The sequence below is a fragment of the Musca domestica genome, unplaced genomic scaffold, assembly GCF_030504385.1.
Source record: "Musca domestica strain aabys unplaced genomic scaffold, Musca_domestica.polishedcontigs.V.1.1 8, whole genome shotgun sequence".
NCBI classification, from domain to species: Eukaryota; Metazoa; Arthropoda; class Insecta; order Diptera; family Muscidae; genus Musca; species Musca domestica.
This window is the reverse complement of record NW_026712409.1, coordinates 14,760,214-14,776,310: the sequence shown is the minus strand read 5'-3', so window position 1 is coordinate 14,776,310 and position 16,097 is coordinate 14,760,214. Positions and strand designations below refer to the sequence as shown.

General features: G+C 33.1%; 4 protein-coding genes across 6 annotated transcripts in view; all 4 read left to right on the top strand.

Moving 5' to 3' along the window:
- LOC101897782 (serine-rich adhesin for platelets) overlaps positions 1-2,904 on the top strand; it is a 169,530-nt gene extending 166,626 nt beyond the window's left edge. The window contains exon 5 of the mRNA XM_059131002.1: positions 2,423-2,904. Coding sequence (XP_058986985.1) covers positions 2,423-2,626 — 204 coding nt within the window. The 3' untranslated portion in view covers positions 2,627-2,904. The remainder of the gene's footprint in view (positions 1-2,422) is intronic.
- Positions 1-16,097, top strand: part of LOC101892653 (troponin C) — a 519,923-nt gene that overhangs the window by 375,656 nt on the left and 128,170 nt on the right. The window lies entirely within an intron of this gene.
- On the top strand, positions 5,523-6,891 carry LOC101894018 (uncharacterized). The gene is made up of 2 exons (XM_005177591.4): positions 5,523-6,486; positions 6,554-6,891. Exons 1-2 carry the CDS (start codon positions 5,894-5,896, stop codon positions 6,708-6,710), a joined length of 750 nt encoding a protein of 249 aa, XP_005177648.1. The 5' UTR covers positions 5,523-5,893; the 3' UTR covers positions 6,711-6,891.
- LOC101893739 (cullin homolog 1) lies at positions 9,392-14,750 on the top strand. Of its 3 annotated transcripts, none has more exons than XM_005177590.4 (4): positions 9,392-9,551; positions 11,150-12,380; positions 12,451-13,488; positions 13,555-14,750. In XM_005177590.4, the coding sequence occupies exons 2-4, from the start codon at positions 11,484-11,486 to the stop codon at positions 13,954-13,956; spliced, it is 2,337 nt and encodes a 778-aa protein (XP_005177647.1). In that variant the 5' UTR covers positions 9,392-9,551; positions 11,150-11,483; the 3' UTR covers positions 13,957-14,750. The 3 variants fall into 3 exon arrangements, with proteins under 3 accessions (XP_005177647.1, XP_019890242.1, XP_005177646.1); XM_020034683.2 differs by lacking the exon at positions 9,392-9,551 and adding an exon at positions 9,962-10,080; XM_005177589.4 differs by lacking the exon at positions 9,392-9,551 and adding an exon at positions 10,111-10,234.

The following is a 16,097-nucleotide window of genomic DNA, read 5'->3' as shown; positions in this document are numbered from 1 at the left end:
TCTAGTTCTACACGTTATATAAGACTCAAAGGTCGCATCCAAACCAACTTTGCGTTTTTTTCAGTAGCTTGAGCCTTTAACAGCCACAGTGCCAATTGATAAAACTTTAATGTCCCAACTCAAACTGACAATTCAAGGGCTCTGCTACAGTTTTTGTGCTAAATACGTCATTGAAAGTGCGAAAACCAATAAATAATTAAATTAAACTAAAATCAGTAGTATTTTGTACGCAGAATTTTAATTGACTTCAAAGAGGAATAGTTTCAACTCCATTCCATTCCAAAAAGCAGTTCAGAATACCAAATCGAAAATCACACATTACGCAAAAATTATTTCGAAAAATGAAGAAGGCCAAACCAAACCAAAGTAAACTGAGGAGCCTTTTTTCTATATGAAAAAGTAGTTCCGAGAACTATGGAGACTTTTTTCTATACGAAAAAAGTAGTCCAGAGAACTATGAAGACTTTTTTCTATACGAAAAAAGTAGTTCAGAGAACTGTGGAGACTTTTTTCTATACGAAAAAAGTAGTTCAGAGAACTATAAAGACTTTTTTCTATACGAAAAAAGTAGTTCCGAGAACTTTGGAGACTTTTCTATACGAAAAAAGTAGTTCAGAGAACTATGGAGACTTTTTTCCATTCGAAAAAAAAATAGTTCCGAGAACTGTGGAGACTTTTTTCTATACGAAAAAAGTTGTTCAGAGAACTGTGGAGACTTTTTCTATACGAAAAAAGTAATTCAGAGAACTGTGGAGACTTTTTTCTATACGAAAAAAATAGTTCAGAAAACTGTGGAGACTTTTTTCTATACGAAAAAAGTAGTTCAGAGAACTGTGGAGAGTTTTTTCGATACGAAAAAAGTAGTTCAGAGAACTGTGGAGAGTTTTTTCGATACGAAAAAAGTAGTTCAGAAAACTGTGGAGACTTTTTTCTATACGAAAAAGTAGTTTAGGGACCTGTGGAGACTTTTTTCAATACAAAAAAATAGTTCAAAGAACTATGGAGATTTTTTTCAATACGAAAAAAATAGTTCAGAGAACTGTGGAGATTTTTTTTTTCTATACGAAAAAGGTAGTTCAGAGAACAGTGGAGACTTACGAAAAAAGTAGTTCAGAGAACTGTGGAGACTTTTTTCTATACGAAAAAAGTAGTTCCGCGAACTGTGGAGACTTACGAAAAAAGTAGTTCCGAGAACTGTGGAGACTTTTTTCTGTACGACTGGATACTTTTTTCAGTTCCACCTGAGGAACTCCTTCTCGTCTAGAAAAAAAGTCTCCTCAGGTTTCTGAGGAACTCCTTTTCGTCTAGAAAAAAAGTATCCTCAGGAACTCCTTTCGTCTAGAAAAAAATCTCCTCAGGTTCTGGACATTCGGAAGGAACTTGAAATTTTTCAAAAAAATAATCCGCCGAAAAATACCGCTTAAATGAAAACCTTTTTATGGCGCTGCATAAGTAATTTTTTTGTCATAGACTGTAGTAACGATTCCGAACTTTAAATACGAAATTTGAAACAGTTCTGGTGAATAATGTCGCTAATATCATCAAAATACCGAATAAAGGGAGGTAACTTTGTATGGGGGCTAAATGAAGACGTGGACCTGTACGGACAATTTTCTGTCTTAGGCTGAAGTATCCATTGCGAACTTGAAATACAAAATTTGAAAAAATTCCGGTGAATAATGTCGCTAGAGTCATCAAAATATCGAATATCGGGAGGTACCGATATAGGGAGGCTATAGGAAGACGTGGACCTGCACAGACAATCACCTGACATAGGCTGTAGCATCCATTATCAACATCAAATAACAAATTTGAAACAATTTCGGTGAGTAATGTCGCTGAAATCATCCAAATACCGAATATCGGGAGATACCGTTATATGGGGGCTATACCAAAAAGTGGGCCTACATGGCCCATTTTCAATACCATTCAGTCCTGCAGACATAATATACATTTGAGTTAAATTTTATGAACCTACTTCATATCGTTCGGAAGCTAGAGTGATTTCCGCAGACGGACGGACATCGCAAAATTGACATAGAATTTTATGCTGATCAAGAAAATATATACTTTGTGGGGTCTAAAATGTATATATCGAGGTGTTACAAACGGAATGACAAACTTAATATGCCCTCCACACTATGGTGGAGGGTATAAAAATGATTTGAAAAATAGTCTTCAAATCTGTGACATAGCCAGAAGAAAAAAAGACATGACACAACGAGACGACGACCTAGTGTCTGGCAAATTTGAATAGATTTAGCAATATGAATAATATCTCCTCCATTTTGTTGTTGTTTCGAATTTCGAATAAATTATTATTATAAACAAATTTAAATGTGACAACATAATATTGACGTTTAGCTTGATTTCGAATAAAGAAAATAATTTTTGTCTTTTCTTTTCTCTTTTGGTTTTACAGCCCTCATCACGACCCGAATCAGATTTCACATTGGATTTGCCGCGAGCCGAACAGTTGCGCATTAAAATGGAAAAAGAGAAGAAATTCCGCCAAAGATGCCGGGTGATTACCACATTTTTAAGTTTAGTCTTTTTTCTGTTGACGGTAATGGTTGTAAGTCTGGTCTTGACCCGTGGCAAACGTATGTTTGGCAGCATGATATGATAAAAAGGAGTCGGGGAACGAATCAAATAGTCCTAGTTAGAAAACGCTCATTCATGACCATTAGAAAAAAAAACAGAAATTAAAACAATGTTGAAAATATTTTTTTAGAAACATAAATCAATAATTATGCCTCGTCTTCACACATTCGATTAGAGAAAATTGTTATTTTTTATATAAATATATCTAAATTTAGTTATAAGCTAATAAAACGAAATTTTTTAAATAGATTTTTTTATTGAATTTTAAAAGAAATACAAAATTTTTGTAAATTTTTTGAAGAAGCCTATTTTGTTGGGAAGGAGGAATGGACGCAATGGATTTTTTTTTGAGAATTTTTTTATGGACAAACATAACCAAGTCTAATACATATATTTTTTATTAGCACTTCCAATACGTCATTTAATTTTTAAAGTCCAATTTGGGTTCCATACCTTTCGTTTCATGGTATAAATTGCAACAGAATCAACTCTCCGCTTGGCGGCGTTGATTTTAGCTTGGCTTTCCAAAGAAGCTTTACAAGCATTAAATTAGAGGAGACTCCTGTCGATTACGAAATAATGTAAATTAAATACGAAGTTCGCATTAATTAATAACAAAAAAAATCTTTTTAAAACACTTAATTCTTATACATATGTAATTTAATGTTTATATTTAATAAAACAATAACAAGTTTTTGTAAAATAAAAATAATAAAGTTTTTTTCTAGTTTTTTTATATTCTCCATATGGCAGCAGTATTGTTAATAAATTATTTTGTGATGTTAGTTATGTAAGTTTTTTGAAGATAAATAAAATAAAAAAAAATTGCAAAAACATGGCGTAAAACTGCATTTGTGTTATAACTGATCCCCAGATCGCAACAAAGCACAACGCCTCAATTGAATGTCTTTTTAGCAGTCTCAAGACAAAAGAAACACATTTTTTATATACTATGTACGAAAATCTAAACTAAGAACAAATATTTGCATAACCATAACAAAGACTTTTTAGTAAGATTTCTTTGTAAATACGAAAAACATAACTATTCTTAAAACCTAATTGTAAATGAAACGAAACAAATTGTTATTGTATAGAAAATAATATGTCGTAAGAATGTAATCTAGTGTTTTTTTATAAATAAATAAAACAAAATATTACAAGAATTGGGTTTTATCTTATTTATTAAAGGATACTTTAATATTTTAACTATAAATTAAATTTCAAAGGAAAATTTGGTTAATGGTCGCCATATGTAAAGGAAAAATAACAGGGTGGCACTCTTCAACAATGCATCAATGTTATCAATTCAGTGTGAATGGTATTTTGAGTATGCGGATTTTATCAATAAGTTTTATTTTCTTCTCTTCATATGCTGCTTTCTAACGGTCACCATATGTTGTGACGAAAGAAACAGGGTGACATTCATAAACTATTTGCTTTCAATTTTATAAATTCAGTGTGCTGTTTTCTAACGGTCACCATATCTTACGGCAAAAAGCAGGGTGACACTATAAAATACTTTTTTCATTGTTAACGATTCAGTGTGAATAACAGTTTGCGTACAAATGATTGGTGTTTTTTTTTGGGAGGCGGGAGGTTTTATTTAAAATAATGTCAATAAATGATAAAGAGGAAGATATGCCATTAAAAATGAAAACAATATCGGCCGAATGGCCACAAAATGAACCGTCTTTTTTCCCAAAATTGATTTTAAATTAATTTTCTTCACATGTTATTTTCTCTAACGGGCATCATATGTTATTACAAAGGAAACAGGGAGACACTCATAAAACACTTTTTTCGTTGTTATAGATTCAGTGTGAACAACAGTTTACATGTAAATGAAAATTGTTTTTCTGGGGTATTTAGAATAATGTCAATAAATGATCGATTTATTTACTAAAGAGGAAGATATGCCGATAAAACTGAAAAACAATGTCGGCCATATGGCCTTTTTTTCTCAAAATTGATTTTAAATGAATTCTCTTCACATGCTGTTTGCTATAACGGACACCATATGTTGTGGCAAATAAACAGGGTGACACTCAGTATTCAATGTTATCGATTCAATGTGAATATAAGTTTGATAATAAATGGGGTTTCAATAAGAAGTCTTATTTTTACATCAAAAATAGATTTTTTTAATTAAGAGAAAAATACGCAATGTATAATGAAATGCAACAGGTGTGTCTGATTGCCCAATTTTTTAACAATTGTCGCAAATTATTACGGGAAGGAAAAAACACAAAAGTTTTGTAAAAGAGAGTGATTTGGTCAATTTTCATTCTTATTTTTAATAAACTACACATATTTTTCGTTTTGTTTTTGCATAGAGTAATGCCAAATTTTCTTCTTCTTCATTTTTGAGTAATCACAAGCCTTAATGTGTTGTTTACAATTCATCCTGGAATGTGAATATTATCGTGCTTCTAGGATTTTTTGAAGAACCATATCGCATTTCGTGAATCAACACTGTGCTGTTGGCAAAGACCTTGGGTTTCAATGTTATCGATTTTTGTCGCTAGCTCAAAAAGTAAGTTCGAGAATTCCACTACTGTGGGAAAAGCTCTCATTCGCACTCTTTTTGTTGTTATTCCATAAATAATATTTGTTATTATTAGCAAGCAGCATTTCTCTGTATTAGAAACAAGCGAAAACAGTTCGTATGTACAATGTTATAATTTCGTAGTACATTTATAAATGTTATTAAAAACAAGAAGTCTCAAATAAAGAATACTACTACCATGTTTTTCTCTTAGGAAATTATATGTTCAATCTATTTAAATCGTTTATATTTAATAAGGAGTAGTTTTTCCTATTATTTTCAAAAGAACTAGTCCCTTGTTCCCATAATTTCACTGGTTCATTATGAACAAAATTATGAACTTGTACCACAGTTCATTGTAGAGAATAGTATTTTTGAATCATCTAGTTGCTGCTGACGTTCCGAAATCAAAACAAAACATTATTTTTTGGAAAGAACCCTTTTTTGAAAGTATCCTTAAGAAAATCCCTAGAAAATGGATATATCTGTTACCTCCGGTATTTAATCAGATAATTATCTTCATTCTCGCAGAGAATTTATATCGTTTTGTTCCTTATCGTGAAAGAAACAATTTCGCCATTTGACAATTCTTATTGGATTTTCCCTCATTGTCGATATTCGTAACAATAAACTTTTTATTATTCCCGGAAATTTATTATAAATTGGCAAAAATAGTAACAAAATTCATCTCTAAATAAATGCTCACTTGCAAAGAACCCAAACCAAAAAATTATTGAGAGCAAAATGCGGCTACATCGACCAAATCAGGCAGTTTATTTGTTAATTTTTGCATTGTTAATATCCTGGGCTGCTGGAGCTGAAAAAGTTGATGGTGACGAAGCACAGCAACAACAAAATGTCAATATACCAGAGAAAACTGATGAAAAAATAAAACAATCGCAGTCAATACCAAAGACAGTGAAAAAAGAATTGAAAGTACCATTGCCAGAGTCTCAACGGCCCGATGATATATCCAATAATGAGGAGAAATTAAAAACCACCAATGAATCAAATGAAAAGAAGGAGCAACTGGCTCCTCAAGCAATGCCAAATGAAACCGATAAGACCATTGATGCTGTCAATGGTCTCAAAACAAAACAAACTATATCCACCAACTCCACAGTTGTCACCACCGACAAGAAATCGCCAGCTATAGTATCATCTACCTCGCCGTCCGTATCACAACCGGCTGCAGCAACTTCTGATGTCTTCTTTCATCAAGAAGAAACTATCCTGAGGAACAATGAAGAAATTTCCGATTCTTTAAAGACTGGTTTCTACTTTTTTGCGGCCTTAAGCTTGAGCGCTATATTATTTATAATCTTTAAAATTTATAGGTAAAGTAAACTTTATTCAAATTACACCAATTCTATTATTTACCTAACATGTATTTACACTTTCCAGACTACGTTTGTCACGTGCCGAACGAAAATACGGGGTACAAGGCGATCGTTCAACTCAGGAACTTACACCACTACCCATTGGCATTGAGGATGGACACAGCGACGATGAAGATCAAACTGTTTTCGAAATCAATCGTCAAAATATAAGAATATTATGAAATCCTTTTATGCTATCTTCCTTGAAGGGAAGAAAATCTCATATATTAGGCTTAAGCTAATTCGAAAATAATTGGATGTGCTAACTAAAAACAAATAACTAACACGATATATACTGTACTTTTACAGTTATCTAATTTTAAGCATATAAATGTCTTCTGTTACAAGCATGCATTCAAACGATTTACTTGGCGTGGAGTATTTCAGTTTTAAACTAAAAAAAGGAAACACAACCAAAAAATCTCAAAGAAATCTTTACATGTCTCATGTGAATGCCATTGATTGGCATTATCTGGGCCTAATGTGGCGTTTCCACTGCACTTGATTCGCTCTCTATTCGTTGTTTGACCCTTAACTATGAAAAAACTACCTAATTCTTCACACAAAATTTCCTGAGCGAACACTCATATTTGTACGTTGTTCAAATCAAATCACTCTCAGAACAACGAAAAAATATGTCCCATCCCTAACAAATGAGAGCATTTATCGAAAAAATAAATTATGACATTTAAAAATTAAAAATAGAAAAATGTAATGAAATTTTAAAAATTTTTGGGAAGACTGAAAATTATGAATGAAAACTACAATGTTGAATGGCGTATGTACATTCAAACGAAAGTACATTTTGTTTTCTATCTGATTCGAGGTACGCATTTTGTCCACGAGTTGAAATTTCCACAGAAAACTGCAAACAAAAGAGGCAATATCTTCAAAAACTTTGTATCGGCAGAAAAAATGTTTGACAAGTGTCTCTCCAGCAAAATTTAAAAATAGAAAAATACAAAAATATATTCAAAATGTCAACATTTGCACAAAAAGTTGAAAACGTGAATGAAAATTATAAAATTAATGATATAATAAATCTTTGGGAGAAAAACAATCATTTCTTCTATTCATATTAGTGAGAATTTCATGTATTTTCGTATAAATTCCCATTAAAATCAACAAACAAAATTTTTGAAAAAAGGAATTATTTTACTATGAATTACGAATCGTGCCGTATGAACGGGTTAATTCGTGTACATAATTCTGAGAGCGAACAACGTTGTTCGGTTTCCAATGGAAACATGCTATAACATTAATGGCCTTTAAATTCAACGAAGCCTTTACATTTGTCTTAATTTCTTTATCGAACCATGGCCCCTGTTTATAGAGACTTTCGCGCCCTTTTTAAAAGTCTATAAATGGAACATGTAACATACATACATAACTATCTACATCCTATATACAATGTTATTTTTCGTTGTTGTAATAATACTCTGTAAATGTTTGTGATACTAATAAAACATTCATAAATGGAATCAAATATATACCGAATTCACAAAATATCCATATGGGGGAGGTAAACTGATTTTTCTAATAGCTAAACAAAAGAATGGATATTCGTATTGGTTTCTTGTAATGTAAATAATCTCCCTAGAATAGATAAAAATGAATTTGAAACAGACAATATAGATCATGGCATCCAGATTTATCATTTATGATTTCAAATCTTACTTACCATCAATTTACAATGGCGAAACCAAATGATGCAGTAGCAATCATTTCGGATGATTACTACAATTATTTGTTACGTATTGCTGCAGTATCCTCGAATTTTACGATAGCAATGACTTTATTGAAAACAAAAACACAATTAAAAACTTTTAACAAATTGATCACAGATTTTTGCGATTTTCGGAACGATTTTTTTCTACAACGGAAACGGAAAGCTTCAATTTGGGCCGTATTCGCGACATTTTACATGAGCCAAACCTCGTTTAACAACTATTATTTTTTTCAAGACAACACGCTCACGAACACGCTGTAATATCCCTTAATTTCAAAGATAATAAGGACTTTATTGAAAAAAAAAAAAAAAAACAATATTTTCAAAAAATGTTCACTGATTTGTATGACACCAATTAAAAAGATTGATTGACAGATTTTTGCAATTTGCAAAATGATTTTTTTTCCAACAACAATGAAAGCTCGAGCTGGGCCGTATTCACGACGTTTTACATGAGCCAAATTTTTACGATAGTAAGGACTTTATTGAAAGAACCCAATATTTTCACAAAATTTTCACTGATTTATATGACACCAATTAAAAATATTGAATATATCACAGATTTTCGCGTTTTACGAAACGAATTTTTATTCTACACCGGAAACAATGAAAGCCTCGAGCTGGGTCGTATCCACTACGTTTTATTTGAGCCAATCCTTGTTTAAGAACTATATTTTTTAAGGCAACACACTCACGGGCACGACAAAATCACTTATACCAAAAATTTTAATAAAATGCTGCAAGCAACGACATTCTTTTAAAGAAAAAAACTGAATAATTTCGTTGTAAACTGAAAACTGGCGCAAAACTAAATCGTATTGGACTTTTTTTTCACAAAACAACAGAGTTGCATCGAATTAACAGTTTGACGAAGTTAAAGCAAATGGTGCTTTACATTTTGTGATTACATTCTACAATTACATAAAACTAAAACTGATCCAATGACAAAGATAATCCATTGTTTTTTATTATAGGCAATACTTTTTAAAACTATAAAATGTAAATACATGTGACAAATTATGAAAAATTTACATTTTCTCTTTGTTGCTTACAAACGTAATGCAGTGACAATTGATTACATTGTTTAATAGTGATATCAAAAATGACAGCAACAAAACCGAGTAATCGATTGTTCGACATTGACTCGAAATGTCGACAGTCAATAGTCGATTTCTTGATGCCTAACAGAAATAAATGAGAAAATTACTTTGATGGAGAAAAATAACTTTTTGAACATTTAATACGAAATAACAAGAAATTTTACGTTTTTCATACGCAAATAATCAATAAAGAGGTAATATTTAACAAAAACGGAAATTAAAACGCAACGAATTCACTTTAAAATGCAATACTACGAACTTTGTGGTTATGTCAATGAAGCGAGAGTGGCCAATGTGAATTTAACAAAGGCAAAGAAAACTTGAACAAAAATATAAATACGAATTAATTGTTAAAAGTGGCTGAAATTTGTAAATAAATACACAAAAGTTAAAAAAAATAATTTACCAAAAAAACAAAAGAAAAATTAAATGCCAGGCTGTGAAAAAAATTATTGAGAAATCATGGAGACACATACAAGGCTCTAAAGAGCGAAAGAGAAAGCTTGCCTCTAGTGGTTTAAAAACAATTGTCATGAGCTAGAAAGAGTGGGCAATATATACCCAAACAAGGTTAAAAACAAGTCAGCAAGAAAAAATAACAAGCTAACATTTTTAATTTGATTTTTATTACTTGCTGTCTGTTGTTTGGGATATCTTCCTAAATAAATTGTGCAAATTAGCAAATAATGTGAAATGTGCCACAAAAGTATTTAGAAAATTGAAGTAATATATAAAATATCTAAAAATGTTTGTTAAAGTTACATATTAATGCTGTATATATCCGTATTTTTTTTCTTAAATTTGATACATGCTGTGGTGTTTTGTAAAATAACTTCCTGTTTACCATCCATTATGCTGTGAAACTTTAAACTCAATGGTGTGTGTGTGCGTTTGCAATATTTGAGTGTTGAAAAATATAACTTTCACAAAAAATCATTTGCAATTTAAAATTGATATTTATCACCATCATTGTGCTGCAATAAATTTTCTTGGTTGAATATCGAACAATTTCAATATTCTGCTTTGCCAACATATGTTTTGAAACATGTTCCTTATTGCATACATAACTGTTTCTTGCATCTTCTTTTGTTGCATTTTTTGGAGTTTGATCCACTAAACAGAAAAAGCTTGGTTTGGCTTACGAAGGTGCTGCTTCTTATCATTGTTTGCCTGCTTTATTCCATTGTTGTCCGGGGTTATGTGTGTTAATTTGTGTTGTGTGTATGTGTCAAGTGTGTGTGCGTGTGTGATACCTACACTCCAAAAAAGAAACTGCTAAATAACCTTCACTTTTGTCTTTTATTTTTTGGAGTTTATTTACTTGTCGATATATGTACCCACCGTAATTGTTTATTTAATCTTAATGGAAATATAAGTACGTGCGTACGTGATTATATTGTTTATATTTGAAAAAAGACAAAGCATTGGCCGCTTCGCGCCGTTAATGGCTTAATGTAGATGGAAGATTTGAAACATTAAAGGTACCAACCTATATAAATGACTGTGTATTTGAAAACTCATTTCACAAGAAAGGACGAATATTGTTTAGGCTTTGACTGCCGACGGACAAATTGTCCAAATTATCTGCTAGGCTCAATAGAATGAAGCCTTTCCATTAATAACGGAGGCAAATTTTTTATCTTAAATTGCAGCATTTTAATTCCTGCATTGATGTAAGGATTATTGTTTCGCTTGATTTGAATTGTTAAAAAAGAGCCCATTGGTATTCATATATTATTATATTTAATTCAAATACAGCGGTAACTTAATATTTTTCCTTTTCATATTGCAGATATAACAATATTCTCCAACAAAACGAGATTCTCAAATTTAATCTTTTACGCAATATTCCAATACAATTTTATGTGTAAACGACTTGCTGTCTTAAAACTACAAACATACGGACCCTCAGAACATTGAAAAGATCACGGCAACAATCACCTCCACAAAAACAAGCAACGGCGGGTACCAAGGAGGATAAAAAGAGAAACCCCTTGCCAGAATTAGCCTCGTCACTACCACTACCACCATCAACAGCATCATCATCTCTGTCACACTACAGGTCTTCAAAGATAGACAAAAATAAAACATCACCATCATCATCAATAAACTCGTGTCCACATAAAATGCAACGTCCAAGTTCCCATGGAACTTCTGCACAGAAACATTCAAATTTGGACGAAATATGGACAGATCTGGAACAGGGCATAAAACAAGTATTCCAACAAGAACAATCGCTGACAAAGGAACGTTATATGCAACTGTATACATATGTCTATAACTACTGCACCAGTGTTAATACCGTTCAGAACAACAGCAATCGTTCGAATAAATTGGGTGGTGCCCAACTGGTGGGCAAAAAGCTCTATGAGCGTCTAAAGGATTTCCTCAAAGATTATTTGGCCGATTTGCTGACGAATTTTAAGGCCATCAAAGGAGAAGAAGTCCTCTTGGATCATTATACCAAACAATGGGTTCTGTATCAGTTCTCCAGCACCGTTTTGAATGGTATTTGCTCATACTTAAACAGACACTGGGTCAAGCGGGAATATGAAGAAGGGCAAAAGGGTATCTATGAGATTTATCGTTTGGCATTGGTTACATGGAAGGAACAGTTGTTCAAGGTTCTTAATGAACCCGTTACCAATGCCGTGCTTAAATCCATTGATGAAGAACGTCGTGGTAAGACCATAAAACGTTCTCTTGTACGCGATGTCATCAACTGCTACGTGGAATTGGGTTTCGACGAGGAGGAGGATATGGACAACAAGGATGCGAAAAAACAAAAGCTGTCCGTATATCGTGATCATTTCGAAAAGAAATTCCTGGCAGAAACTGCCGCCTTCTACAAACATGAATCTGAGGCATTTTTGAGCAGCAACACCGTGTCCGAGTACATGAAACATGTGGAAAAACGTTTGGATGAAGAACGTAAAAGAGTGAACAGTGCCGATTTTAATTCAGTATTAACATCATACTTGCACGTCAGTACTCTGGATAAATTGGTAGAAACTTGCGAAGTGGTAAGATTTTTCATTATAAATTATTTGTTTAGAAATGTAGTTGTTAATTCCCGCTTGTCTCTCTTTTTAGGTTCTTATCGAAAAACATTTAGACATATTCCGTTCCGAATTCCAAAACCTATTGAATGCCGACAAGAATGCCGATTTAAAACGTATGTACACATTGGTGGCACGCACTCCACGCAATCTTAATGAATTGAAAACGATTTTGGAGGAGCACATTCTTCAACAAGGATCTCAGGCCATCGAAAAATGTGGCAATACCGAAGCTGCCAACGATCCCAAAATATATGTCCAAACCATACTGGAGGTACACAAAAAATATAATGCTCTTGTTTTAACCGCCTTCAACAATGACAATGGCTTTGTGGCTGCATTAGATAAGGCCTGTGGCAAGTTTATCAACTCAAATGTGGTTACTCAAGCAAGTAGTGCTAGCAAATCCCCGGAATTACTTGCCAAATATTGCGATATTCTGCTGAAAAAGTCATCCAAGAATCCCGAAGAAAAGGAACTGGAAGATAATCTGAATCAGGTTATGGTCGTTTTCAAATACATCGAAGACAAGGATGTCTTTCAGAAATTCTACTCCAAAATGTTGGCCAAACGTTTGGTTAATCACACCTCGGCCTCTGACGATGCCGAGGCTGTTATGATTTCCAAATTGAAACAGACCTGTGGCTATGAGTACACCATTAAATTGCAACGCATGTTCCAGGACATTGGTCTATCCAAAGATCTAAATAACAATTTCAAACAATATCTTCAAACGGCTAATATTCCCATGGAAATTGATTTTAGCATTGAAGTTTTATCCTCAGGTTCATGGCCATTTAATCAGAGCAGTAGTTTTTCGCTGCCGACAGAACTGGAGAAAGCCGTGCAACATTTCAACACATTCTATGCTGCACGCCATTCGGGCCGAAAATTAAATTGGCTGTATCACATGTGCAAGGGAGAATTGGTAACGAATTGCTTCCGCAACAAATACACACTGCAGGCCAGTACGTTCCAAATGGCTGTTCTATTGCAATTCAATGACCAGACACGTTATACCATAAAGCAATTGCTGGATAATACACAGATACAGTTGGAGAATTTAGTGCAGGTAAATATGATATTCGTATTTGTACAGACGAATGTGAAATAATCCTTTACGTTTTGGCCATTACAGGTTTTACAAATTTTACTCAAGGCAAAACTTCTAACCTGTGCCGATGATGAAAATTCCCTAACACCCAACTCTGTTGTGGAATTGTATGCCGACTATAAGAATAAGAAATTACGCATCAACATCAATCAACCTTTGAAGACTGAACTTAAGGTCGAACAAGAGGCCGTACATAAACACATTGAGGAGGATCGCAAATTGTTGATACAAGCCGCCATTGTGCGCATTATGAAAATGCGACGAAAGCTCAATCACACACAGCTCATTACCGAGGTAATCAATCAATTGTCATCGCGTTTCAAGCCCAAGGTGCCGGTTATCAAGAAATGCATAGACATTTTGATCGAGAAAGAATATTTGGAGCGAATGGAAGGACAAAAGGATACCTACAGTTATTTGGCGTAAATTAATAAGATCAAAGCAAGAGTACATCATAAAGAAAACCCAAAAGGCAACGATGTGTAACTGTCTGTAATTTGTTGTGTATGTGCGAGTGTGGATGTCATGCAAAATGAAGAAGAAAGAAAAAAAAAACTACTGCTGGTGAAGAAAGTTGAAAGATATCTCATTTAATAATAACGTTTGAAACAATTGTTTCGTTGAAAATATTCTTTACCCGGTTTATATTTTTCTATCACTGGTCTTTATTTACTCCCAACCAACTTTCACATCACTGCTGTGGCAAACTTCTTGTGTTTATGATCTGCAAACATGTAATATTTTGATTTTATTCATTGTCTCCCCCGCTTTTTTTCTAAACCTTCCCTTCTCCCTACACTCCTTTTAACGTATCATAAATTGAAATTATTATTTAAAAATAAATTGTTTTATTTGTTTATTAGACGTTTTTATCATCGATATCCATCTTTTGCTTGTTTTCAAAACAACAAGAACCTTGTTTCCCTTTATGTTTTGGCACTCATAAATTATATATTGTTGTTGTAAACACATCTATTAAGATTTAGTTAGATATGGATCTACCACCAACACCACCGCTGCTAACAAAATTATCATTGATATAACAACCCCAAATTTATATCTGGAGAAAGAATATTGACTCGAGTTCTTTTTGAATTTTGTGCAAACAAATAAGAAATTGGCTTATTATAATTTGACTAGTTACCTTTATTGAGATTCGAATAAAAACACACGAAAAATTCGGTGTTAAGCAAATGCGACGAACCTGTTTGCAAACAATATTTTCATATTTTTTTTGTTTGCCACCCATGCCGTCTATATATCCTTTCCTATCTCACTCTATCTCTCCAGCACAAACCCGCCCACATTTTCTTTGTGTTATAATCGCCACCAATCATCATGCGAAAGTAAAAAAAATGAAAACTGAAGTTTTCCTTAAATTACGAAATACAACATTTTGCTTTTAGCTTTAAAAAACAAATTAAAAAAAAAAAAAAAACACAGATGTAAGCTTCGTATTTTTTTCTTGTAATATTTAAGATAATTTAAATAAATATAAAACAATAAATTCTAATTTTTATATTCTGTTTTATTTTACTTGTTGTTTTATGTTTTTATTCTTTCTTTGTTTTATCCATAACAACCATTTCAAAAATGATTTGTAGATGGGAAGCAAGAAAACGCCAGCAACAAACAAAACCATTCAAGGAACATAATTAACATAGAATGTGTGTGTGTGTGTTAAACATAAATTAAGATATCAAAAACAATAAAAATTATAACAAACAAAATAAAATACTAAATTATATTTTTTATTTTATATACACAGGGTGAGAAAAAAAACTGCAGCAAAGTCAAACGATATAATTTTTATGTATATGTTTTTAAATTTTATTGGATGAAAGCAAAAAATGTCGGAAATAGCATCAAATCATAGAATAAGTTTAGATTTGATCGAATTGGTCACCTTTGGCATGAATTATGACCTTCAAACGGCAAATGAAATCGACACACGCTGCCCGAATATTGATCTGCTGTATTTTGGCCCATTCCTGGCGAAGCGCTTACTTGAGGTAATCCACACTTTGGTATTTTTTAGTGTCAACCTTGCTTACCAAAATACTCCAGACACAATAGTCCAACGGATAAGTATCCGGAGATTTTGTAACCATTCTTGGGTGGCGCGTGTAAGTGCGATAAGCCCAAGGCTTTAATACACCCTCAAGAATATTTTCGCGATAATATTCGGCATATATTCTGATGCCACGGTCGATTAATACGAGCGGAGAGCGACCATCGGCTGTTATGGCGGCCCACACAATCACCATGGCCATGGCTTGAGTTCTGGTGGCCAACCGAAGGTGCACATTTTCAGCTGACCTCTTTGGCAAGTAGACATGATCATTTTGTTTGTTTAAAAACTGCTGGACAACGAATGTTTTCTCATCGGAGAAACCCAAATTCGGCAGTTCACCACTTTCGGCCAAGCTCCTTTAGGTCTATCTTCTTTCACTTGCGGTGTAAGTTCTTGCACCTTTTGGAATTTCAATGGAATATTGCAATATGTTCAGCTCACGAGCCATTTTTCGGACACTGCGACGGGGGTTTCGATCAAGTCGTTTCTTTAC